General features: G+C 35.1%; 3 protein-coding genes and 1 pseudogene across 3 annotated transcripts; 1 reads left to right on the forward strand and 3 right to left on the reverse strand.

Moving 5' to 3' along the window:
- Positions 1-5,000: 5,000 nt before the first annotated feature.
- LOC132047069 (NAC domain-containing protein 92-like) lies at positions 5,001-6,838 on the reverse strand. Its single transcript, XM_059437961.1, has 3 exons — positions 6,372-6,838; positions 5,999-6,276; positions 5,001-5,851 (listed from the first exon to the last, which is right to left on the reverse strand). The coding sequence occupies exons 1-3, from the start codon at positions 6,556-6,558 to the stop codon at positions 5,342-5,344; spliced, it is 975 nt and encodes a 324-aa protein (XP_059293944.1). The 5' UTR covers positions 6,559-6,838; the 3' UTR covers positions 5,001-5,341.
- Positions 6,839-20,891: 14,053 nt separating this feature from the next.
- On the forward strand, positions 20,892-23,274 carry LOC132047070 (pentatricopeptide repeat-containing protein At5g15300). The gene has a single exon (XM_059437962.1). The coding sequence runs from the start codon at positions 20,980-20,982 to the stop codon at positions 22,588-22,590; it is 1,611 nt and encodes a 536-aa protein (XP_059293945.1). The 5' UTR covers positions 20,892-20,979; the 3' UTR covers positions 22,591-23,274.
- A 188-nt stretch (positions 23,275-23,462) lies between these two features.
- On the reverse strand, positions 23,463-24,666 carry LOC132048364 (casparian strip membrane protein 3-like). The gene is made up of 3 exons (XM_059439272.1): positions 24,368-24,666; positions 23,921-24,044; positions 23,463-23,827 (listed from the first exon to the last, which is right to left on the reverse strand). The coding sequence occupies exons 1-3, from the start codon at positions 24,583-24,585 to the stop codon at positions 23,612-23,614; spliced, it is 558 nt and encodes a 185-aa protein (XP_059295255.1). The 5' UTR covers positions 24,586-24,666; the 3' UTR covers positions 23,463-23,611.
- A 1,452-nt stretch (positions 24,667-26,118) lies between these two features.
- The window catches only part of LOC132047895 (casparian strip membrane protein 1-like), a 3,005-nt pseudogene continuing 1,540 nt past the window's right edge, over positions 26,119-27,583 (reverse strand).

A 27,583-nucleotide genomic window follows, 5' to 3' on the forward strand; every position in this document is an offset into this window, starting at 1 on the left:
TTATGTTGATAATGGAGAAACAAAGAAATATAAAAATGGGGGATATCAATCATAAAGTAGGAGTTGGACCAAATCATTGATATATAATTAAAAAATTAAATAAAGAATATAAATAGTACATTTGGGTAAATTCTCAACTTAATGCCACACAATCCACGACTAAATGATGTATGATAAATCTATCCAAAAAGACGATTATTCTTGAGGCGCGTATGTTAATTAGAAAATAAATAGATCATTTGACCTAAGTAATAATTTTGAATATTATAAATAAAATATACTAAGTCCGAAACAAAAAATTAAATATACCAAGTACGTATCTTCCAAGTAATTACTAAATACTGAAAATTGAAACTTCTGCTTCTTTCCGGAACAATTCATTATTAAAAGATATTTTATATGTTATCATTCTAATTGGCCTTGTAGAAATATTAATTTTGAAAGGACGGTAGACTTTCAACTCTCTCATAGAGATTAAAGGATATATATTATGAAAGACTCTGACCATTTAAACAAAAATATTTAGGCAATTTTTTTGGTATAATCCAGAACAAAAATAAACCCTTTGGAATTTGGATATCTTCATAATCTGTTACTGTAATTATTTCATACAAAGACTGCATACAATTACGTTAAAAATATAAAAAACTTGACCATTCAACTCGATCGAGTACTAATTCAAGACTTTTACAAGCTATTTCCAAAAGCTCTTGGTGACATACTATTTCACCAATCACTGCTGAAAAACTGGCAAAGACCGACGATAAAACCGACGAATTCCGCCGGTTTTTCGATAATTTTTTTAAATCTTTTTTTTTTTTAAGAAAACCGACAATTTTTTATCGGTTATTTTTTGCACGAAAATGCGGGAAAAATATTATTATTTTTATATTGTTTTCTAAAATAAACCGACAGACTCCGTCAATTTTTTTTTTTTTTCTTTTTTTTTTTTTTATAAAAAAAATTGACGGAGTTCGTCGATTTTTAGAGCTAAAAAACAGTATAAATTAAATCAATGTAAATATTTGAACAAAGAACATGAGTGGTCTACTGGTAGAGCCCTTCAATGCCAAGGAACATACCCGGGTTCGATTTCAAGTTGCTACATTTCATTATTTTATTTTAAAAAAGAAAAAACCGACGGACTTTTATTTTTTTTAACATAACCGACGGACTTCGTCGGTTTCCGAAAAGCGATGTAACGTTAAACGACGGACGTGTTACATCGATTTTCACTCAAAAAACGACGCAGTCCGTCGGTTCTGAACGTTGATTTTTGCCTTTTTTTAGTAGTGAATATTCAAATTAATTAAGTACTTCTTTTGCCCCAACATAATTGCCACACATTTCAAAAGGCCGAACAAAATATCATTTGGCTAGAATTTAGTCGATTCTTTTGCAACTTGTTATGTGAAATATTTTAACATATAGTATTCTACAAGTAATTTCTAATTATTTTCCAAACATTATTCAATCTTTGTTGGATCAGCTTCAACATTCTCCAAATTTTCGCTAAGCGGATAATGACACAAAAAGAAAAGTAGAAAGGAAACGTCGAGCCAATACTTGAATTAACTGCGAGATTCATTCATAATTAGATATGTACATATTTAAATTTTAACTTTGTTTAAATTGGTTATGCTGTCAAATTAGGCATTGGGCCTAGCACGCACCCAAAAACTAGCTCAGATGGAGGAGGATTGTCCAAGTCTTACAAGGAGACCGGGGTTCTCGTCCGTCACCGATGTGGTATATTTCTCTATACCCCCCTCAGGCCCAGATCCGGACATTATTTTTATCAGGGTTTAGTGTTCGGTCTGGAGTGTGCACATTCATGGACCGAGAGTGTTTCACCCCCATCGGTCAAGGACCGGTCAATTGGTCGGAGGGCATTCTACCCCCTCTTTTTCTCGGGGCCACATTGGATCGGGCATGCATGGGCTCTGATACCATGTAAGGAATGGATCTTGAGCCTAACTCGACCCCAAAAGCTAGCTTATGAGGGGAGGATTGCTCAAGTCCATATAAAGAGTCCATCCATCCCTTAAACCATCGATGTGGGATATTTTAACACTCAACCTCACGCCCAAGGCTGAACATCTGGTGAGTGGGAAGTTTTAATATGGGGCCCACTATCGGGAAATAATAATTGGGATGGGTCCTGCTCTGATACCATGTCAAATTAGGCATTGGGCCTAACTCAAAGGGAGGAGGATTGCCCAAACCTTGTAAGGAGCCCAAAGTTCTCGTTCGTCACCGATATGGTATAATTCTCTACATATGATCATTTCTGGGTTAGAACTTGGCTACAAATTCTTGGTAGATTGCTAAAAGTTTCGATGAACGCAAGTTATGGCGATTACGAGGAGTTTAGTTCAAAATGTTCTGACAAATCATCAGGAGTTTACTACAGATTGCCCTGAAAAATCACCAGAAATTTCTGACAAATGAATTTGCCACGAGTCCAAGCGATTGTTAGAAGTTTAGTACAAATTATTCTGGTGGATGACCTAAAATTAATGATAGATGAGCTTGCTATCAGTCAAGATAGATCACCAAGAATTTAGTACAAATCGTATCGTAATACTAATTGTTCATAAATCCCAGCCCACAGAAATTTCACCTACACATATTACTCAAAAATGATCCAAAAATTCAACAGTCTAATACGATCCCAAAAATTCCCAATGATCCGCTTCAATCCAAAACTTTCGAAATTCATAGACTCACTTTTTCTTATTTAGTAATCAAGCTCATAAAACTCAATAATGATGTTTTGAGAGTTTTCAACCAAATTGATCACAGATAAGCAACAAGCAAATATCTATATTTGCTAGACATTTTAAACATAAATAAAAATTAAACGCTAGCTCTTAGAAAGGACACCCGGTAAAATTTCTAGAATTAATACCGAAGGCGTTACTCTAAATTCAAATGCCCCAGTTGTATATTTTCTTTTCCAAGCCCAGTTGTTAATTTTGTGTTATAGAAAGTCCAGCAGCAGTACTAAAATTTATGGAGTCAAATTATCATTATCCCAATTAATTATTCAAAAATTTTAAATAAAAAAGAAAATCAAAGATTAAGAACAAAACATCTGCAGAAGACCATTTGCATCGGGTCGCAATAAATATTCCTCCAACTGACCAGAACAATAATTTGTTTTTTAAAAAAACCTATCTGAATTCGAATTTTTTATTGGCCTTTGAGCGCTGAATAGTTGAACTTTCAAACATAGGGTCCTAGACTCCTAATTTTATACCTATCCTAGTTAATCAATGTGATTAATAGCCTGTTTGGCCAAGCTTATTTTTCCCCCAAAAGTACTTATTTTTTCAATAAGTGCTTATTTGAAAAAAAGTGAGGTGTTTGCCAAGTTTTGGGAGAAAATAAGTTTTATAGTAGAAGATTTTTCAGAAAGCCTAAAAAAAAAGTTTTTGCCCAAAAGACTTTTTTAAAAAGTACTTTGAGAAAAATACAAATATAAACACTTTTTAAAAGCTTGGCCAAACACTAATTATTGTTCAAAAGTCTTTTTTAATTAATTGCCAAACATTTACCGCTTACCAAAGTATTTTTTTTTTGAAAAGTATCTTTTAAAAAAGATTTTTAAAATGTTGATTTTGAGCTACGCTAAACACTTATAAAGGACTTGCAGCTTGAAAGAAAATATATCAAGACTCTTTAGAGTTACGTGTTTGTATACCCTGGCGGATATGCCTTAGTGCTGCGGGTTCAATCGAATTTAACATTTAATAGAAAGATAAAGATATATGTAAAAAATAATAAAAATTCAAAAAGTATAATATTAGAAAATCATAATTTTAAAAAGTTTATTGAACTCAATATCAAGAATTTTAAAGACTAAATCGATTAAGTTTAAATACTGAATCTCTGCTGAGAGAGGTAATTAACCAAGAAAGCATAAACGAATGACTAGTTTGGGAATTAATTGAAAGCAGCCATGTTGCTATCACGAGTTCAAAACTTGATCCTATCCTCCTAATTTATTTGTATTTTTTTGCTTATCAGGGTCGGCTAATCTGTTAGAGCTAATATGGTCCATTGGTCCCTATTGAATTTTCTTTAGTGAAAAAAAACTGAAATATGGATATTCAGGACTCAATAAATGAGAAGTACTATAAGCTTTTTAGTTTGAATTTTTATAGGTGTTTTTCACACTATAGCAGGTTATTTACTTTAAGTTTCATTAGGTTAACAATTAGACTTATTAGGGACGGTTTACATCTTTTTATAGGTCTCTCAATTTAATTATATATAAAAAATTATATACTATAAGTGCACAAAAATTGAAATTCTATTAGTAAATCTCCATTTCCTGGTAAATGTGGACTAAAATGATATGGTAAAAACAAATGAATGTCAAATATGGAATATGGCTTTTTTGTAACTCCTGAAAAATACAAGATTGGGAGGGATATTTTTGTTCAAATATTATTTTCATTTAGCTTAGAACTACGGGTTATCAAGTTGTAATTTGTAGATGAGCCGTAAAGCTGGGTTGGTAGCCTAACAGTAGGAATCGCAAAGAGTTCATATACGAATCCTCCTGTGGAGTGAGTGATGCGATGCTGAGCTATGGTGCAACCCACAAACTTCAACAAATGATGCAATCACATACCAACTAATCTAACTAATACGTTAAAAAATATGAATCCTCCTAACTGAGATTTTGAAAGCATGCCAATCATATTTTCTAATACCATGTACTTAAAAGACAACATCAAGAAATAAAGAGGCTGCTTGGAGTGAAAAGTTTTTCCCTTTCATAATTATGTTTATTTAGTTCTATTTTAACAACGAATTATTTCTGCAATTTAAACAAAATACATATCTCGAAATTGAGCTATAAAAATGAAGAACTGTTGATAGGAACGCTTCATCCATTATGAATCAATCTAAGGGTAATTAGGATTAGTCAGACAAATGGATTTTGGATCTAGAAAAAAATATAAAAAGACACATTGGACAGACAAATATTTCTATGAATTATGAAATATCAATCATTCAAGTACAAAATGTTTTACATAAAACTTCTCTAAGAGAGAGATCCAGTTAACTACGCTTATATTGCTGAAACATTGAACTTCATTGTAATATTAACAAACCAATTAACTTTTGTATTATTCCGAGCGGAGACAAATCTATAAACAACAGAATACTACTACTGCACTGAATCTAACAATAACAACATTTTTTCTGGGAATAATCAACACTAACCCTCTGTGCTCTGTCCCACATACAATCTATTTTTTTTTTTTTCTATATCTATTGCATTTTCACGCCTTCACTCGCTAAAGCTAAAGTCCCTATTAAATGTTCAATAATTCCAGAGACAATCGATGTCCACTGGTCCAGTTGAATTGATACTGAAGTCATGATCCTCGTAACCACCCCTCAACGTCTGTTTCGATTCTGACCCATAATTGTTGTCTAGCAAAAACCTCATTATAGAGTTATCTTGCATCAATCCAGAATCACCATACTGGAAATTTTCCATGTAGGGCATGGTATTGTTTGGTACATTTGAAGGGTTTTTTGGGAAATCAACAGAAACAGGGGAACAAGACAGAGGATTATGATGATGATGTGTTTGAGGTTTTTGTTCCTCCACTGAATCGGAGAAGCAGGTCACATGAGAATTATTAGATGTCTCTCCACTACTTCTGGCTGTTGTTGTAATCTTGTTGTATGGTGACATGTCCATTAATGGTGGCAAATTTGAAGACCTCGAATTATCGGTCAAACTGTTGCTTCTCATGAGATTTGAGATTGGTATCTTTTTCCCTCCTGAACTCTTCTTGAAAACTCTGCAAATCACACATTCATTCTGCAGGAATTTGGAAAATAGCACAATATTGTCAATAATTCAAGGGATATTTTCAAATAACGTAAAACCTTAGACTACAGAGATTAAATCCTGAATCAACTGATTGACAGAAAAACAACAGTAGGGAGGTTTTTGATGGTTATTTACCTTTGCAGTTTTTGGGAGATTGTGGACTGAATATTTGCCATCTAATCTATATTCATGCATGACCCAATTGGTTTTTTCACCTTTAGGTGCTCTTCCTTTGTAGAAAACAAGAGTTTTCTTCATACCAACAAGTGTTTTTGACCTGAATATCTCTTTATCTTTGCCTGTTGCCTTCCAATACCCTGCTTCTGTGGCTCTGTTTGTCCTCTGCCCTGTTGGATATTTCTTGTCCCTGATACAGAAGAAGTACCATTCTTTTTCACCCATTTTTGCCTTCCCTGCAACATAATCATGAAACATAGATTAGACAATTAATTCAAGAAATTAACCATTTTTTAGGATTCATCTAACAAAGATGGTGCAGAAAACTTACATGGCAAATCCCATGGTTCAACTTTGTTCAAATCCACCTCACCAATAGCTCTTGCACAAAAGCTACTATCAAGAACCTTTGGGGCTAAATAGTGTGTGATTAGCTCTTCATCCGTTGGATGAAAACGAAAACCAGGAGGCAAATCCATTTCTTCTTCATGATCACCATATCCACACACAGTTTCCATACTTTCTAGTTTAATTTTCTCCAAATTGTAATCAAATTATTTTAAGGTGTAACATAAAAAAATTGAATATAGATAGAAGCAAGCTACAATTATTATACTTAGATGATTGAAAGCGAGAGAAGAGGACAATTATATGAAGAAGTGAAATAATATGCAATAAAAGGAAGTGGGGTTAAGGGAAGAAAATAAGCAGAGAAAGAAAGGTTGTAGGAGAAAGATTATTGGTATTCAGAGGAAAGTGTGGCTAGGGAGGAACGCCAGGTCTTATAGTAGTTTGTTAACACACAAATGTAACTTAATAATTTCTAAAATCAGCTTGAGTTGGGCAGTTTTTGGCTTTATTTTTAATAGCAAAAAAATCGTCGCTTTCGTGTTGAAGTTGACAAAAAGCACCTCCTTATCTCCATACTCAGCTTTCATTTTTCAACTCCATTTTTAATGATTAATTAAATGATAATTGGCATAATCATATGTGTATGCCATTAGGTAAGCTTGGAAATTCAAACGGGCTGGAAAATAGCTCTGTTAGTTGTCATTTGTTTAACCAATATAATCTACTACTTGATAATTTTGCGATGTAACTCTGTCACCTTTTAAAGAGGAAGAAAAATGAATGTGAAATTTGAAAGGGAGTAGAAATTCGACGTGACACTATAATTCATAATTTAGTTTCTTGATGGAATAATTAGAATATTATACAAAATGACTTATGGTACACGGCCTAAACATTTAGCCAAAATATTTTACGAAATTGTGAAGAAAGTTCATCAATGTCAACCGCGTACTGCTGACACAGTCGCATAAAAGGTGCAATAAATTATACTTGATATTTAGGTACAGCGTATAAATCTTGCAAGACCAATCAATAATCGTAGTAGTAAAAAAGCATAGTTTGGTCCTTAACCCGGTTTAAAAAAATTCCGCAATAAGCTTCTTGTGCTATTCATTATTCATCTTTTAAGACCAAGAAACTAAATTCAATCATGTCATGCTGCCCCATGCACATGGCTTACATCTGTCTCTCACTCTTGTACTCTTTTATTTACTTTATGGCCACATACACACCTATAGTTCATATTACTCACGTATAGTCTTACCAGTTTCCATTGGTTCTTTTCTCTTTACACTTGATAATTATTATTTTTTAAAATGAAGTCTTTGTGGGCGGTGTCGTATTTGAATAAAAGCCTTCAAAAATCTATCCCCTTAAGTTTTATTTTCAAGTCAGCCCTTTGATTTTTTGCCCCTTTTTTCACCTCCGTCTCTTCCTTTTTGTGTGAGGTTTGGCGAACAAGAACTCTTGTCAGAATAGTTGCTATTAAATATGTAAATCATAGTAGTTCTCGAAATCGTAAAAAGCAACTTTGAGGTAGCCTAAAATGATGGAGCAATAGTAGGAGAGAGCCGTCAATTATATTCATTCACATGGAATCACGTTTCATTAGTACTGGTAGAATCATATGGTGCGGTATATTCAAGATTCCTTATTATCCATTACTGTTTCTTAATTAGCAGTTCTTAACAGATAATTATCCCTGAATTAGTGTCTAATCCTTCCCACGTCACCGCCAAAGTGTGCTCGTTGATGACCCACCGTCTTGAATGCCACATAGGGATGGTTCCCATTCTAGAAACCTCAGTCGTACGAACCTATTAAAAAATTCCATTTATGCGCTTGCGCTTCATTAGGAGTGAAAATTTTGTTCGTGTGGACTTAATTGTCCCTTTCTTCGTCTAGTGAAGTCACCTTCAATGAGGACAATAATTGTCATTTATGGAGTGTAACTGTAAGTATATTTTAAAACTAGTGAATTTGCTAAAATAGGTAAGTGAATATTTTGAAAACGTCTTTTATAATTTTAGTTTTATAGATTAAAGAAAATTATTGTAATAACTATTAATACTATTTCTTTGGTTAGCTCCAAATCTCTTTATATAAAGTTTCGCAAAAATATAAATTGAAGGAAAAAAAAGTGATATTAAGACTACAACGATATATACTTACTAACAAACATTAAAATAAACAAATAAAAAAACTTTATAATAAAATTTTGTTATCATAGTTCGTCCTTAATAAATCGTGTTCTCATTATAGTAAGAAAATTATGAAGCTTTTCACCTTTCATAAATCAGTAATCTCTAAAGGTTATAGGAATTTTTGTATCCATCATTTGTCATTATATTTTTTTGTTTCTCATTCAGTGTCTACTAGCCGTATTCTTCCGACTTATTCAGTATTCGTGTCGCATAGGGCTTATTCTGGGGAAGCGCTCCCTATCAAGAATCTTTCAATACTTAGGACTCGAACTTGAGACCTCGGGCTAAGGGAGGAGCAGCTCCAAGAGAGTATATATGAAACCAATCCTAATGTTCGTCACACTTCACGCAGAGTGTGTACATTTCAAGTAATGATCGTGTGGAAAATTATTTTCTTAATCTATTTTTTACAAGAACTCAATGTTAAACCGTTCTTTTAGACACATATATTATTTTACCATCTCGCTTATTTTAACACTTTTGAATTTTTACGTATTGTAAGCGGAGCTTCTTAGTATTTTAGTTTAGATATATTTTGTTTTCCTCTATTAGAGTTGGTATTAACCAATTTCGGCTTAAGGGTCTTGAAATTTGGGGCATGATTAATTAGGGATTGTTTTAGCAAAATGTGAGTGAAAAAAATATAAATGTGTTTCTTCATCATAAATTATGCTACATCAAAATTTCCTTGTATTTTTTAATATAGAAAACTAAAATGGAAATCAAAGCAAAAAAGAAAAGAAGAAGGAAAAAGGAGGAAATTTTAAAAATGGAAAAAGAAGAAGAAGCGTAAATTCAAAAGTTGACATATTAGATAAAAATCTTTTGCCGCTCTATTTCTCTTTCCTTCCTTTGGTGTTTCTCGTCCCCCAACTTGTAATTACTTCCTCCATCACAAGATACACTCTCTTTTTTCTTCTCCTAATTCACATTTAGAACAAAATTCTTGAATATGCACACAACATTTTAATCCATTTAAAACACACTTTTATTGTATATACATTTGGTGCATCTCCATATGGCCTTTTTATTCTCTACTCTCATCCTCTTCAATGTTAATGATCTTAACAAAACTTTCCTCCTTCCGTGACAATATAAACTTCCTGAAAATAATGTCTAGCATGATTCAAATGATCATCTTGAATTCAGCATCAAGGTGAGAATTAGTACATTAGAGAGTTCTGTAGGGGAAAAAATATGGAGATGTCTATGTCTTAAGAAAAGTGAGATGCCATTAAACCTGCCAAATAAAAAAAAAGTTATACTTGACTAACATCTGCACGTAATTCTGGCTATAAATTTCTGTCTTGGAACCTGAAAAATACGATTATGTTATCCTAAACAAAAGTTAAAATTTCTTAATAATGAAGAGACTCACCAACAACTTCGAAACATATAATTGTAAGAAATAAAGTGAGCATAGAACTGAATTTTGACATGAAATACAGTCAAACGTCGAGTACTTCCATTTGTCACATGAAACTACTTCACTTTCACATCTATCTCTGATTCTCTTAGACATCATAGTCACAAAAGCCTAACGAAATCGAGAAGCAACGACACTGAAAAAAAATGAGAGGAAGTGTTTTGAAGTAAATACTAAAAAATGCCGAGTCTCTTCTTTGAATATAACATGGCATTAGAAACCAAAAACAAAGGGAAAGTGATGATATTAACCTCACCGATCAGTAACTAATGCGGGTCTACGGTTGCGTAATTAATGGCTGCGTTTAGTCTGTGGCTTTTGATTTTTTAAGCACAAATAGAAATAATGAGGAAAGATACCAGTAGGCATATTAGTCGGAAAGAAAGGAAACTAATGCAAAAGAAAGAGTTGTTTCGGGAAAAGTTGTAACCGGTAATAATAATAGTGTCTCTTTAATTAAAAGCAGTTACTTTATTTTGTAGATTTAATAGTTGAGTTTTTGTGTGAAAATTCCCAAAAATTTGAGAAAATAGATAAATGAATTTTCTGATCAACGAAGCATGCCACATCACTGAGTACATGTCTCTCCTTTATATATATATATATATATATATATATATATATATGGATTCCACCTAAGCGCATATATGGGGATCGGCTACATGCTGTGGAGGAGCTAGGATATTCACTAAGGGAGTTCAAAATATAAAAAAGTAAAAACACGAAAAAGCCAAAGGGGGTACAACGTATACTGTATAGATAAAAAATAATTTTAACAATGTATAAATAATGTAATTTTCCTCCGAAAAGGGGTTTGGATGAATCCCCTTGGCCCTTCCTCCCTCCGCCCTTGGCTACGTGTTCACATGAACAATAGCTTTATCTAGTACTAGTAAATATATACTATTAAAAATCTATTAATATCTATAATATTTGGCCTTGATTCCAAATTATTAGTATTATATTAATTTGAAGTTTTTATAAAAAATCATAAATTTGAAATCCTAGATCCGTCTTTAATCATTGCTGCTGAAACTTTTTTCCCTTGTTTTCTTTTAACTACGTGACTTGAACTTCTAACTTAAAGATTACAGATTGAAGGTGAAAACGCTTAATTATTCACTTAACCAAATCTCTTTCAATTATTAATCATTAACTATAAGATATAATTAGATAGCTTCTTGATATATAGTAAGTACTATTAACACAAGACACGAATTGCATTGGAAAATAGTATGATAAAAGCTAAATGAACAATAATTATGTCCAATTTGAAGCAATCTTTTATTTACTCAATTTCTTTCATACGCTCCTCATGCGGGGTTTGATTCTTTTTATCAGCCAAACATGTGAAATATTTTTAGCCAATGAACAGGGATGGAAGTCCAACCTAAAGCTTCTGCATACTTTAATGTGATGTTATTGTGTGTATGATTTGAGCACACTGTCAACGTCCAATATTATTTGCTTAGTTGTCTCCGAGAAAGAGATTAAATAAGACTATGTAGCCATTACCGATGAAGAAGTAACCAAACCTTCCACTTTAGGAGTTGTAATTGGGTGCCTTCTCCAAAACGTAAAATAAAGCCTAACTTTTTGCTAAACTAATAAATTCACACATTTGACTGTAGACTTTCTGCTGAGATGGACAACGTGGGCCATGTTTCGTCCATCCCGACAAGTAGCCACTACGGGAAACACTCACGTGGCTTCTTTTGGTTCGGAAGAATGTCCAAATTATTGAGGTTGATACTAGCAACATTATCGAGGGAAAAAAATAATGTCAAGATTAGGCTCAGACGACTAATTGAGTATTTAATTAGATTAGATAAGATTAAGCAGCAAAAATTGAAGTTGAGCTCTTTCTTTCTCGTATTCTGATCATAAATATTCAACTAATTTAGGATTGAATATTAGTTGATTAACTGGTCAATTCTCGTCCATATATATTTATAAGGTGTGGCACAAAGCTGTGTTAACTTAATTTATAATTAAAATCTAGATATTTGTCATTTGTGATAAATTAATCTCAATTTTGAGGCTGGATTAAGATGTAATTAATACTAAGGAATTAAGTCCTAGAACATTAGGTAATGGATAAAGATTGAAAGAGATTATCTTTTGAGGGTTCATTGTATAGAAATGAATCACGAGGTTGAGATATTAAGAAAGGATCGTTAATTCAAAGAATCGGTATAAATTAGGTCGTCCAAACTAAGAGAAGCAAACGAAAAATAGGCAAAGCTAAGAATGAAATGTCTAACCACAATTAGAAACTTTCTTTTTTAGCCTTCGGCATGTCATATCTTCTGAAAGTTGAGCTGAATGAAGTGAACATGGCACATATACAATCCTTTAGATACTTAATCTTACTCTTCTGGAAAAAGGAGAGTATGGATGAAAATTAGGAAGAGCTCTATTTTCACTTTATAAAGAATTTACTGCTAATGAACTTGTAGTAAAGAGCAAGAAAGGGAATTGGCCTTGCGTATGATATAAATGCAATTTCTGATCCAAATCACCTTTTAAAAAATTATTTTTGCATATACTTATTAATTTTATTATTAGCTAATCAAAACTTTAATTCTAAGTCCTTGCTCTTTCTTCTATCTCTTCTAAGTTGCGTTTTCTTTATTAAAATTTTGTTAATTCTGTTATTAGTTTATATTGGAAGAGCTTGTTGAATTTAAAGGGATACGTCTTATTAGTTTATCAGTTATGTGGATGAAATATCCTTAAAGACAGTGTCCTTGACGTACGACACACCTCAAACTTCATTCCATTCTCCATATATTTCCCTGTGAATTTTAAGGGATACGTCTAATTAATTTATCTGTTATGTGAATGAAATATTCTTAAGGACAGTATCCTTGACACACCTCAAACTTCGTTCCATTCTCCATATATTTCCCTACTTAGACCCAAACAATGACGCCTATAGTCATATACTCACATCCATGGACGAGAAATTTAAGAAAACTAAAGTGTAGGAAATCTTCTAGCTAGCATAATTTGATTAAACAAATAAAAAAGGCTGATCTAATTGATAGTTAGAGATTTTGAAAGTCAATGAGCTGATTTCGCAAAGATTAAAAGGATAACATAGTTAATATGTTCATCAGAGCCACATTTTTTCATTTCTTCTGATGATATTTTAATCACTAATATGACAAGACTTTTGCTCAAGGAAAATTTAAAAAGAAAAGGCTACAAAATTATTTTGAGAACTAAAACAAGAGGGGCTGATAGAGTCAACTATATGTATGTTGTTACATGTAAAAGAGATGGTAGATTGTGGTTGGTTAATCCTAACACCAACCAAAATGGAAAACTATTCCTAATCTATTAAGTAGTACCAAACTCTAGTTCTTCTTTCATTTTTTAATTTGCTTATAGTACTACTTTTTTTAAATGTATACTTTCAAACATTAGTTACATGAAATAGGTCAATCTTTTCTATTGAAACACGTACGTGAAGATGCAGAAATAAAAAGAACTTATCGACGAAAGAACAAATTGAAATTTAACTATAAATTATGAGGCTCCATCATCAAAAGAACAAATCAGAAAATATAGTAAATTTGGTGAATATTTATATTTATAATTAAGGATATATCATAGGGCTTATTAATGATCCTAAACGATATCAAACGGTTTGCAGACAAATTTATGCCATATTATAATGTTGGCACTAATCATTATTTCTGAATTATTTATTATTTATCATTTGTTTGGTTCTTTACATTAAAATTGTGATATGTGACTTATAATCGAGCACATGTATTTGATTTTAAATGTAATAAACTTTTTATTTCAATTTTAACGTTGAACCTTCTTAATAATCTTGATAAAATGTCTTTGGCAGAAAGGACAATTTAGCCTTCTACTTGTTTTATCCAAGGAGGCTAATTCTTAGATCGTTATCCCGCATTGACCGTGATTCAATATTATGCCAGCCTTCTAGTATAAAATCTATTGGTATCACTTATACGTAAAATCAAGACACAGCCATAGGAAAGATAAAAAATAATGCGAATTTTTATACCATTGGATTATTTTTTTTAACTCCGGTATATATTAAAAGCCAGTACTAGCACAAAGGGTGTTAATTTTTTTTATTTTTTTGTAATGATTCAAAACTACCCAATTCGTTCTTTTCAAGTTTTTGGATTATATACTAAGTAGGCGTTTGGCCATAGAAACTAAAAAAAAAAAATCACTTTTTTTGGAATTTTGGAGTTGAGTTGGAGTTGTGTTTGGCCATAGTTTTTGAAATTGTAGTTGTTTTGGTTGTGAAAAAAGTGAAAATTTTGAAAACAAGTTTTTCTTGTTTTTGGAATTCCGGAATACAACTTCAAGTTGTATTTGGAATTATTATAGCCAAACGATGATTTTGGAAAAAAGTGAAAAAATAATTACGGAAAAAAAAGTGAATAATTTTGATGGCCAAACGGGCTAAAATTGGATTATTTCAATTTGATGTACCTCATCAGTTATCGCAAGCGCTCACTACCACTTCATGTATGCGGCAAACAGATTTTTGGCCTTTGAGTTGATTAATTATCTGAAATTTAAACATATTAAAATATATCGGGAAAATTAAGGATTAATTCAGAAGTAAGGGTTTATGGAGGTTCCAATATTATTGGGACTAATGTTAGTTTATTTAAGTAAGAATGAGCATCATAAGCACGACAAGCAGCGCTTTTAATGTCCAAACAATGCATGCATGAACTTGAACACTCAAGTCAATTTCACTCATTAGCTGTTGGATTAAGCACAGCCTCACTAATTAGCAGTTTCCTATAATAAGAAGAAACCTCAGCTACTTTCTCATAAGAAAAAAGGAACAAAACATTAAAGAAAAAGAAAAACTGAAAAGGAAATATAAAGTAGTTTGAGAGATCAACTACAAGAGAGGGGAAAAAAGAAAAGAAGAAAAGAAAGGATAATTGCGTTTGACTAATTTGTTTAGTAACGAGGTTGGTCCCTATACTAGCTAGGTTGGTCCCTAATGCCAAAGTGTTTAATTAGTACCAACGTTTGATTAATAATACTGTGGAGTATTCGTGGAAGTATTTAAAAATGGTGGCTTGCAGATAGTAATAATAATTTGACTAAATATGGTAACATCGACTTAATTGTTCTGACAAAATCAAAGTAGTTGCATTTCACATTGAATAGATGAAGCTTGGATTGAATATAATAGCTTGTTATGTATTCCAAGGATTTTCCTCAATGATACTCTATATTATGATCGTTCCTTGTTAATCCTTCTGACAGTAATTAATCATGCTCCCATAATCACATTTACCGTGAGGCCTATATGTGGTAGCACACAGACTACGTAACATGGATTAACTACTGATAAAGACGTTTTTTGGAACGAGCCTCCTGTATTTTTTCTTTTATTTTCCCTCAAATACTTATTAAGGGCTAAATTTACTAGATCAACACCTATATGTAATAACGTAACTCTTAATTCACTGCTTTAAATTAATGTCCTTTCCTTCAAGAAAAAAAATTACTTACTTTACCAAATTGTCTATTTATCCAATGTTAGATTATGCTATCCTCCAACAGTACTCCCTTCTTTCATCGCCTAGGACTAGGATATCGATTATGACAAGAGAGGGAAGGAGCTTCATGATAATATTATTTAGAGAAAAGAGCTTGAGTTATATAACATGGTCGATATGGTAAAAGTTCACCGCAAAATGGATTAAGAGCCTGTTTGGATGGGCTTAAAAAAAGCAGCTTATAAGCTGAAAACAGCTTATAAGCCAAAAAAAATAAGTTGGGGTAGCTTAACTTATTTTTTTTGGCTTGTCAGTTGTTTTCAGCTTATAAGCTAAGCCAAACGGCCCAATTATTTTTTTGGGCTTATTTTAAGCACAAAATGACTTTGTTGCTACTACCCAAACACTCAAAAAAAAAAGCGAAATGCCTTATAACGTTTTCAACAACTTATAAGACAATCCAAACGGGCCTAAGTAAGACGAAATTGAAGTATTTTACTTCTGATCCTCGCGTCCTGGCCCTGCAGTGACATCCTAATTATCCTTTTGTGATTTTTTATTTTAATTTTCTCCTTAAAATATATTTTTAATTACATAGGGTATAGGGAATGAGAAAAGGGAGGGAGAATAAATAGTGAGAACCAACAAACACTTACTATGCAAAAGACTTACTGATAACCTTAATATTAATAGCCTATTGTTGAAATTATGTGATGAATTTTCCGTGATCTTTCATTTGTTATGTATAACAATAGAATTAAGGGCTTTTGTTTCCGACTTTATTCTCAAGGAACACCTAAAAGACGCTGCACTTTAGATATTATTGCAGTGATAAAATCAAATGAACTTTGTTCGTTTTACATATGCACTAGTTCTGAAGAGTCTTTTCTTTTCCAATCCAAAAAGCCAAAAAATGATACATTTTTAAACAACTTCCTTTGACCTCACGGAAAAGATGCTATTCGTGCAACTTCTTGTTCAAAGATTAATAAAAGAACTATATCCGCGTCTTCACTTTTTCTTCGCTGAAAAAAAAAAATATTACTCCCTACGTCCCAAAAAGATCGTCTTCTTTTGACTTCTATGACAAAGTTTAAGAAATAAAGGAAGACTTTTGAAATGTGTGGTCCAAAACAAGTCTTAGATATTTGTGTGGCTGTAAATCATCATATAAAGTTAAATTGTTTATAAATATAGATAGGGGACAATTTTTTTTTTTTGGACAGACTAAAGAGGAAAGGAGGACAATATCTTTTTGGGACAGAGGGAATATATATTTGCAAATGACTAATTTAGTTTCGTTTTTACAAATATTGTGGATAAAATATAGCGCGTATGGACTATAAGAAAAGGTAAATAATCACAAAAAGTAAGACTTGTCATGCGTGTTTGGTGTGGCATAAAACATTTTTTGGAAAATATTCTTCACGGTGACGTCAATTTTTGGTTTTAGTTATTAGAAAACATTCCAAGAAAATACACCTTTTATCAACCAAAACTAAAGACTTTTCCTTATAAAAATCTTTACTTATTACTCCATGTTACCGCATAGACGTTATTAGATAGACGTTATTAGAAATCTCTAATACATAAATTTTCATCAATACGTAAGTTTTGCAGAAAATATTGACATATGGTAAAATTTAGAGGCAATGCACAAATAACCGCTTGGAAGACCAATATTTAAGTTATAGCCGAAAATTACTAAACTGAATATTTAGCCACCATAGAATCAACTTCAACCTGTTGGACTGAAGTTGAAAATTTCAGGTCTGAAGTTTCCACTTGTATGTCAGACTTTGAACTTTATTGTAAGCGAAATCTAGCTTTAGACATCCAGATATGAAGTTGGCATAACATTTTTTGTCATCCAGATATGAAGTTGGCATAACATTTTTTGTCCAAATTGAATGGGAATGGGGTAGGCATTTTAGTAGATAGTGAGCTAAGGGACCAGGCCGTAGAGGTTAGAAGGGTCAATGACCGGATGATGGCGGTTAAGTTAGTTGTGGAAGGGTTTACCTTGAACATTATTAGTGCTTACGCGCGCTACGTTGTGCTTGGACGAGGAGGAGAAAAGGCGCGTTTGGGAGGATTTGGATGAAGTGGTGGGAGATATACCGCCCACCGAGAAGTTATTCATAGGAGGAGATTTCAATGGACACATCGGCTTAACCTCCGGGGGTTATGATGATGAGCATGGAGGTTTCGGCTTCGGAGTCAAGAATGGAGGAGGAGTCTCACTTCTGGATTTCGCTAAAGCTTTTGGATTGGTGGTAGCCAACTCGAGTTTCCTGAAGAGGGAGCAGCACTTGGTAACCTTTCGTAGTTCGACGGCTGCGACGCAGATAGACTTTTTGCTTCATAGAAAAGAGGATAAAGGTCTTTGTAACGACTGCAAGGTCATTTCTAGTGAGAACCTTACGACCCAATATAAGCTTTTGGTGATGGATTTGGGGATTACGAGGAAGGAGAAGAAGAGGGTCACGAATGACCGGCCAAGGATCAGGTGGGGGATTCTGACTTTGTCGAATGCCCAGGAGATGGGGGAGAAGTTGATGGCTATGGGGGCTTGGGAGAGTAGGGGGGACGCGAGCAGTATGTGGGATAGGACGGTGAGCTGCATTAGGGAAGCAACTAGAGATGTCCTGGGAGTTTCGAGAGGTCGCCGTGGTAGGCGACGAGGGGACTGGTGGTGGAATGGAGAAGTCCAGGGAAAGGTGGAAGCAAAGAAAGTGGCGTACGCGAGGTTGGTAGACAACAAAGATGATGAGGAGAAGCAGAAAAATAGGTAAAGGTATAAGATTGCGAGAAAGGAAGCGAAGTTGGCAGTTTCGGCTGCAAAAAAGGCAGCTTTCAAACATCTATATGCAGAACTAGAGGACAAAGGAGGGGATAAGAAGTTGTTCAGGCTAGCCAAGGTGAGGGAGAGAAAGGCACGGGACCTGGATCGAGTAAAGTGCGTCAAGGACGAGGATGGCAAAGTATTGGTAGAGGAAGCTCTCATTAGACGGAGATGGCAGTCATACTTCCATAAACTCTTGAACGAGGAAGGTGATAGAGACATTGTGTTGGGAGATTTGGAGTACTCTGAGAGGCGTCGCGACTTTGGGTATTGTAGGAGTATAAAGGTGGAGGAGGTTAAGGGTGCTGTTCGTAGGATGCGCAGGGGAAGAGCTACCGGTCCTGACGAGATCCCTGGGGAGTTTTGGAAGAGTGCGGGCAGGGCAGGTTTGAAGTGGTTGACTAGATTGTTTAATGTTATTTTTAAGACGGCGAAGATGCTTGAGGAATGGAGGTGGAGTATGATGGTTCCTTTGTATAAGAACAAGGGTGATATTCAAAGTTGCAACAACTATAGAGGGATGTTCGCTAAGCCACACTATGAAAGTGTGGGAAAGGGTGGTGGAGATGAGGGTGAGAAGAGGCGTGTCCATTTCAGAGAACCAGTTCGGATTCATGTCGGGGCGCTCGACTACAGAAGCCATCCATCTTGTGAGGAGACTGGTGGAGCAGTATAGGGAGAGGAAGAAGGACCTGCACATGGTTTTCATCGACCTAGAAAAGGCTTACGACAAAGTGCCAAGAGAGGTTTTATGGAGATGCTTGGAGGCCAGAGGTGTACCTGTAGCTTACTTTAGGGCGATCAAGGACATGTATGAGGGAGCCAAGACCAGGTTAAGGACAGTGGGAGGAGACTTGGAGCGCTTTCCAGTGGAGATAGGGTTACACCGGGGATCAGCTCTTAGCCCATTTTTATTTGCTCTAGTGATGGATTGTCTGACGCGGCGAATTCAAGGTGAGGTGCCATGGTGTATGTTATTTGCGGATGACATAGTCTTGATCGACGAGACACGCAGCGGAGTGAACGCTAAGCTGGAGGTTTGGAGACAAACTCTGGAGTCTAAAGGGTTCAAGTTGAGTAGGACCAAGACAGAGTACATGGAGTGCAAGTTCAGTGACGTGACACATGAGCCTGGCGTGGAAGTGAGGCTTGGTACCTAGGCCATCCCAAAGAAAAGAAGTTTCAAATATCTTGGGTCTATTATACAAGAAAATGGGGATATTGACGATGATGTCTCACATCGTATTGGCGCAGGGTGGATAAAGTGGAGGCTTGCTTCAGGAGTGCTGTGTGATAAGAAGGTGCCACCAAAACTTAAACGCAGGTTCTACAAAGTGGTTGTGAGACCGACCTTGTTGTACGGGGCAGAGTGTTGGGCAGTCAAGAGCTCTCACGTTCAAAAGATGAAAGTTGCGGAAATGAGAATGTTGCGATGGATGTGAGGGCACACCAAGCGAGATAGGATTAGGAATGAAGATATCCGGGATAAGGTTGGAGGACAAGATGAGGGAAGCGAGGCTGAGATGGTTTGGGCAAGTGAGAAGGAGAGGCACAGATGCCCCAGTGAGGAGGTGTGAGAGGTTAGCTATGGATGGTTTCAGAAGAGGTAGGGGTAGGCCGAAAAAGTATTGGGGAGAGGTGCTGAGACGGGACATGGCGTAGGTTCAGCTTACCGAGGACATGACCTTAGATAGGAGGTTTTGGAGGACTCAGATTAGGGTAGAAGGCTAGTAAGTAGTCGCTATTTCGATCTATAGTCTATTGTCCTTTGTTTCTTGCTACAATATGTTGTTTCTTGTACTTCGATTATCTTATTTATCTGTGGTAGCTACTGCTCCCTTTTTTTTTTTCAGACTGCTCTATTTTGACTTATTCGCTTTTTTTAGTTTCATTTGCATTTTGCATTGAACTGCTTGTGCCTATCTAACCTTTCTCGTTATGTTTTCTCTTGAGCCGAGGGTCTTTCGGAAAATGCCTCCCTATCTTCCGAGATAGGGGTATGGTCTGCGTACACTTTACCCACCCCAGACTCCACATTGTGGGATTTCACTAGGTATGTTGTTGTTGTTGTAGTGATTTTGTAAATTACCATTCGTAGCTACACCAAAATACATAAAGTTGGAGTGGCTGAAGTGGTTCTGAAGTGGTTATTGGGCGAGGCTCTCACCTTGCCCGCCCAGGTTCGAATCCGGCCAACAACATTTCTTTTCTTACATATTTTTCCTAGTTTCTTCTCCTTGTATTGTATTTCGTCATATGTATTTGGCCTGAGTGTCTTGTATCTGATTGTACGTATAAGCCAAATACATAATGTTGGTTGGTTTCGAACCTGCGCGGGCAAGGGGAGAGCCTCGCCCAAATACACACGAATACACAAAATACACAGCCTTTGCTTAAAAGGAAGCTATAAATTGTAATGGTAGCTACTAATGATAAGATTCTCATAAAAGATAGTTATATCTGTAAGTTTGCCATAGGGGATTAGTGCCAATGACCCGAGCCTAAAATAAAAATAAAGCCCAGGAGAGACATCAGGCCAGGCCCAATATTAGTTTTGTTGAATCTGCAGTCACAGAAGAAGAATTAAGAGGTAAATGATCAAAAAGACTATAACAAGCAGGAGTTCAAATCTTCACCGTCAATCATCACTATGGAGCAAATGCAAAGATCTTCAATCCCTAAAGCAAATTCACGCTTTCATGATCATCACTGGTTTCAACTCCAATCGCATTGCTCTAAGGGAACTCATTTACGCTTCAGCTGTTACTTTTTCAACCTCAGTTCACTATGCACACAAGGTGTTTGCTCAAATTACTCAACCAGATCTCTTCATGTGGAACACTATGCTTAGAGGCTCAGCTCAAAGTCTCAGACCATCTTTAGCTGTTTCCCTTTATACCCATATGGAAAAACTTAATATACGTCCAGATAGTTATACTTTCCCATTTGTACTTAAAGCATGTACTAAGCTTTCTTGGATTGTTTCTGGGCTTACTATACATGGGAAAATTGTGAAACATGGGTTTGAATCTAATAAATTTGCTAGGAATACCCTTATTTATTTTCATGCAAATGTTGGAGATATAAGAATTGCAGGCCAACTCTTTGATAGTTCAGCTAAGAGGGATGTTGTTGCTTGGTCTGCTTTGACTGCTGGATATGCAAGACGAGGCGAATTGGATGTTGCACGGAAGCTGTTCGATGAAATGCCTGTGAAAGATTTGGTTTCTTGGAATGTGATGATCACTGGGTATGTGAAACAAGGGAAGATGGAGAATGCAAGGGAGTTGTTTGATGTGTTGCCAAAGAGAGATGTTGTGACTTGGAACGCGATGATTTCGGGGTATGTTCTTTGTGGAGAAAATGAGAAGGCGTTGAAAATGTACGAAGAGATGAGAGGTGCAGGGGAATACCCTGATGAAGTCACCATGTTGCACCTTTTATCCGCGTGCACGGATTCAGCGTTCTTGGATGTTGGCGAGCAAATACATCGATCTACTATCGAAATGGGTGCTGGGGAATTAAAGTTGTTCCTTGGTAATGCACTTGTAGATATGTATGCTAGGTGTGGCAGCATTAAGAAGGCACTTGAAGTGTTTCGAGGGATGAGAGAGAAGGATGTGTCGTCGTGGAACATAATTATCTTAGGACTAGCTTTCCATGGTCATTCTGAAGAATGCATTTCTCTTTTTGAAGATATGAGGAGAATGAAGTATATCCCCAATGAGATTACTTTTGTTGGTGTATTAGTTGCTTGTAGTCATGCTGGTAAAGTTGATGAGGGCCGAGGGTATTTCAACATGATGAGAGCTGAGTGCAATATTGTTCCGAACATAAGGCATTATGGGTGTGTGGTTGATATGCTAGCACGTGCAGGACTATTGAATGAAGCATTTGAGTTCATAAACGCCATGGAGATTGAACCTAATGCTATTATATGGAGAACATTGCTAGGAGCTTGTAAAGTTCATTCCAATGTTGAGCTGGGAAAGTATGCTAATGAGCAGCTACTTAAATTGGGAAAGGAAGGCAGCGGGGACTATGTCTTGCTGTCTAATATCTATGCTTCGAGGGATGAATGGGATGGTGTTGAAAGGGTGAGGAAGTTGATGGATGACAATGGGGTTTGGAAAGAACCTGGTTGTACTTTAATTGAGGCTGATGATTATGCTCTCAGGAATTTTTGTTTTGATTCCAAAGCTTAAGCATTCTTGAGAATAAAATTAGCAGGCAGAAGCTGAGAAAGACCCCATGCCTGAGCATTGAGTAAGCTTAACACCTTTTTCTTAAACTTTATACGCATGAAGGTCCATCCTCTGTGGAAGGGTGTACAAAGACTATACTTGTGATCCAAATTGCATTTCTCTTGTTTCTTTCAATACAAGAGAACATGGAATTAGCTACGGCATCTGTCGGTAATCCCTAACTAATCCGTCGCTAAATAGCTCGTCGCTAATTAGATTTAATAATAATTCGTCACTAATCCATAGCTAAATGATATTAGCATGGGATTTTGCTCTTTAGCTATGAAATTTTGTCCGTCGCTAATTTCATGTTTTCTTATATTGTAGTCCATTGAGGTCATTGTATGTCTCATTTAGAGTTTTAGACATTTTGTTGTAGTTCTTCGAATGGTGCAGACAACCATTACTTTATGGTTCCTTCTATATTTTGGGGATAGGTAGGGCCGTGTCAGGTAGTTTAGGACTTGCTACTCTGAAATAAATTTATTGCCTGATATGGTCCTAGTTTAAGCGATACATAAATTTGGTGGACTTGTTGGTTTTCAGCTGGGAAGACGGTTCAGTCTTAGCTGATACTGTTGATTTACGATTTCTTGTCTACAAAGTTTGTAATCCACGAATTGTATTGGTAAAAGATTACTAATCGACGATTTTTCCAATTGCTAATAAATGATTACTACTATTAATTTTCGTTTTGGAGTGCTAAAAAAGACTCCAGACATCCCGGGTAATGAAGTTCTTAATAAGAACTGTAGGGACATTAACATTATAAACAACATGGTCATCTATGTTTATCGGAACGAATGCTAATATAAACATCAATTTTATTAATTGAGAGGAAGAATCACTAAGACAAACAGATGTAATAACAGCTTGTATGAATCACTCAAAAATCTCTTTGAATGGAACACACTATCAAATGAAATTAAAAGATGAAACAACGCTCTTTCTTCCATCAGGAAGTGATCATTATGCGACGAAATCAGTTTCTTGAAAGGGCCAGAGCTGACAATATAATCAGCAGCAAAAACACAAGAACTCCGATGAAGGATCCAACCAAGGAACCAGAGGCACGATCGCAGAAAGAGTTGTACTGGTGGCAAATAGCAATCCAATTTGCACGAGCATTTCCCTTGTGTGCCAAATACACTATGGCTGCTGCTGCTGATGCTCCAGATGTCAAAAATCCCATCATCAACTGAGAATTAAGTTTAATTATCAGCTCAGAAATTATTGTATGAAAAGGGTATTAAAGATGATGTAAATTAAGCTAATTAATTAAAGAATTTACCGTATCAAAGAAGATCAAGACCACCCTAGTTATTCTTGCACCACTCATGACAATGTGTAAGATGGATAGGACAAGAGATACAGCAAGGTACGCGCTAACGATGCTATTCGCAACCACAAAGAACCTGTGAATTTTCGTAAATTTTACCCAATCAAGTTCGTGACTATGGGGTAATTACTGGTAAATCTCTATAATAAGCAATAACCAGTAACCTGGTAAAAATGGTAATAAACCTACTATCATAGGTTAAATTACACTAATAATGTAAAAATCTTTACACTGAGATAACTATAAGTAACCCACCCTAATAAGTGTTAAACTAGTAACTTGAAAATAAGACAGATAGCCTGCTATAACATGTTAAATTACACTAATAGTATAAAAATCATTGTCAGTGTATATAAGTTAAATCCACAAAAAAGATATAGTAATCGTGTATTATCTTACGTGAAAGTAGGAAGGTCCTTGTACTCAGCCTTAAACCTGATGAACTGCTTGAAGGAGGGAAGGTCTTCATTAGATGTTCCCATGGCAATTGCACTTCCTAAGGTACCTAAAATGGCAACTATTCTCATAATAAAATCAAGAAAAGAAATTCCTCTATTCCCCTTGGGCTTTGGCATTGAATCTTTTGAGTCATCTCCTGCTTCACTAGCATCTGACATCTTCTCTCTATCTAATAGAAGTAATAAGTTATAACACTAGCAAAGGCTTCAAATAATTTCGATAGCTTAATTATCAACCTTTGTTATGGTACTCTTAGAGCAAATACTAGCATGTTATTTATACTAGGAAAAGATCCTGTTAATTTTCAAATTGTACAATCAAGAATCCACTATAAAGCACACTCAAAGAGGACGTAAGTCATAAGTGGAATGGTTGGAAAATCCTAAATATCTATTTCATCCCATTGGTTGGCAAGTACACATTACTATTATAAATAAAATTAAAGCCAATCTGGTAGATTTATTACTAATTTTTAATCGTTTCTAATAAGTATTACCAGGCCAGTTGAAGCTTCATGGTAGTTGGATTTAATTTGTCCGCTGTTTTGGCATCTCAGAAATTAAGCATTAATATGCCCAATTTAGGAAGCATGAGAAATAGTTGGCTGATGCAACTTTAGGAGCGTACTTTGAATAATTAGGAAGAAATGCATTGGGCATATTAGCAGATGAATATGCACCAAGATAACAGTCAATTTCCGTGGGACAAATGTAGCATCGAATTTAAATTTTTAAAAGGATAACCTAATAAGTCAATAGGGCTTCTGAAAATCTTTCTCAATAGTCAAAATACGGTAGGTGCTAAACTTGCAAATGACTTGATTAATTCGTAAGTGAGATCTTACCTGCATCTAATTTGGAAAGCAAATTAAGTACGTACTCCTATTTAAGCACCAATGTCAATAAACTTCAAATCAAACACATCGATTAATTTTTAGGTTTTGAATGACTTTTATTAGTGTATATAACCTGAAACTTTTATCATGTCAGAGCTTCATTGGCTACAAAAGTTTGACGCCTTCCATGTCCATGAACTGCTAGACTAGATACAAACTTCCACTTCTTTTCTTCTTCCTTAATTTGCAAATAACTATAGAGTTGAATTTATATAATGTTATCTTCTTAGTAGTTTCACTGAAAAAGCTCAAATTCGTATGACAAGACACCAACATTTAACTAAAAACTCCAATATATGCAATAAATTGATGGTAAAAACTTATCCGCACACACCAAATTAATGATAACATGACATGTATCATCTGCATGCATACTCTTTTATTACCTTTCTATAGTTAGTTAATGTTCATTTAATTTATTACTTAACCACGGTAAAATACATTGATTTGGTATAAACGCCAACCAGTGGATACTAGCCTACTAGGTGTTGAATTTTCGATGGAAGGCTTCACAACTTATTCATGAGTTCAAGATTTAATTAAATTAAATCTCAATTTTCTTCAAAAAATGTTATGAAATAGTATAATTAAGTAATAACATAAAAATCGTCATGGACCGAATCGAAAAGAGGATACACGTAATGGTGTAAAGGCAGTGGAATCATATGGTTGTGTATATTTTTAATTTCAGTATGTCTCTGTGAATAGAAATCAATATTTAAGAACAATTACGGTTCACTTTCATTGATGCACAGAAAAACCTCAATTACACATGATGAAAGAGCAGCCCAAAACATTAATTAGGATTAATAAACACAATTACAAATGACATAATGCTTCTGAAAAGCTTCAACCAAGAAGAAATTAAATGATCAGCTACGAGAAAGGGCAACAGCACTACAGCAGAGAGCAAGATTAAGAGTATGAAAAGTACTATTCCTCCAAAAGACCCAATTAAGGATCTAGAAGTTCTACGACAAAATGAGTCATATTGTTGACATATAGCAAATCAATTAGCCTTTGTATTGCCCTTGTGTGCCAAATACACAATTGCTGCTGATGCTGATGCACCGACTGTTAACAGGGCCAACATTGATGTGTCAAAGAAAATCAAGGCCATCCTGCTAGCTTGTGCTCGACTCCTCATGATGTGGTAAATAGAAAGCCCCAAAGAAAGTACTAGATACGCACTTACTATTGAATTTGCCACGACGAAAAACCTGCATTATTCAAATCAACATGCGCATCATTCTACAAGAAAATTACATATTTTGACAAATTATTAATGATTGACAAGTCTGTCACAAAATTGTGAGGGTTTATGATAGAATTCTTCAATGTGAACGAACATGTATATCCGTCACAATTTAATTACAATTATGTGGCAGAAGAGGGTTCGTCACAAAGTTATGACAGGCATAGGGATATACTCACAAATTTGTGATGGACATGGGATTTTGTCACGCATCTTTAACAAGAGTAGGTTTAAAAAAAATGTGACAGAATATCCATGTGTAACAAATTTGTGAAGGCCGGAATGGTGAATCTGTCACAAATTTGTGAGGGGAAAGGTTTACGCGACAAAATTTTAAAATTACAAATACAAATAATGTATGTTAATAAAATTATATATGCTTGCGTGCGTGAATGTGGGAAGGTCATTAAATTTGGCCCTCAAACGAACGAACTGAGTGAAAAAGGGAAGCATCTCGATAGTTGTCCCCATGGCAATGCCACTTCCTAAGGTTGCAATAAGTGTGTATACGGGTAAAACCGAGGATACAGGCACGCTCGGTTTCCCGTTGTTATGGTTATGCTCGGTCACGGTGCGACCGTTTCCCCGAGAACGAGGTTTCGAGTTCGGGCCGGGATGAGGCGATAAAGGAAGGGCGATTGATTGCCATTAGCGGGAGACCGAAATATCCGCCCTCAACCGGATATTTCGGCGTCGATCTCGGCAATACAAATTACTGTCGCATTTACTTGCTTTATTTAGAATTGTACTAGGGTTGAAACTCCTCTACTATATAAAGAGGAGGTTATCATTCATGAAGGGGGTTGACAATAGCAAGGAGAGAAATAGTATACATCAACAATCATAAGAATCTTATTAAATCCGTTCCCATCTGTTCTTAAGTTCATTTTTATTATACCTCGTGAAAGTCGTAACAAAAGGTATCGACCTCGGTTTCTATACCCGAGGCCAGACGTACTTAACAATTGGTTAGATCTCGTCTTCCGTTCACTTATCGATATCTCGT

The sequence above is a fragment of the Lycium ferocissimum genome, chromosome 2 (genome assembly GCF_029784015.1).
Source record: "Lycium ferocissimum isolate CSIRO_LF1 chromosome 2, AGI_CSIRO_Lferr_CH_V1, whole genome shotgun sequence".
In the NCBI taxonomy this organism is placed as follows: Eukaryota; Viridiplantae; Streptophyta; class Magnoliopsida; order Solanales; family Solanaceae; genus Lycium; species Lycium ferocissimum.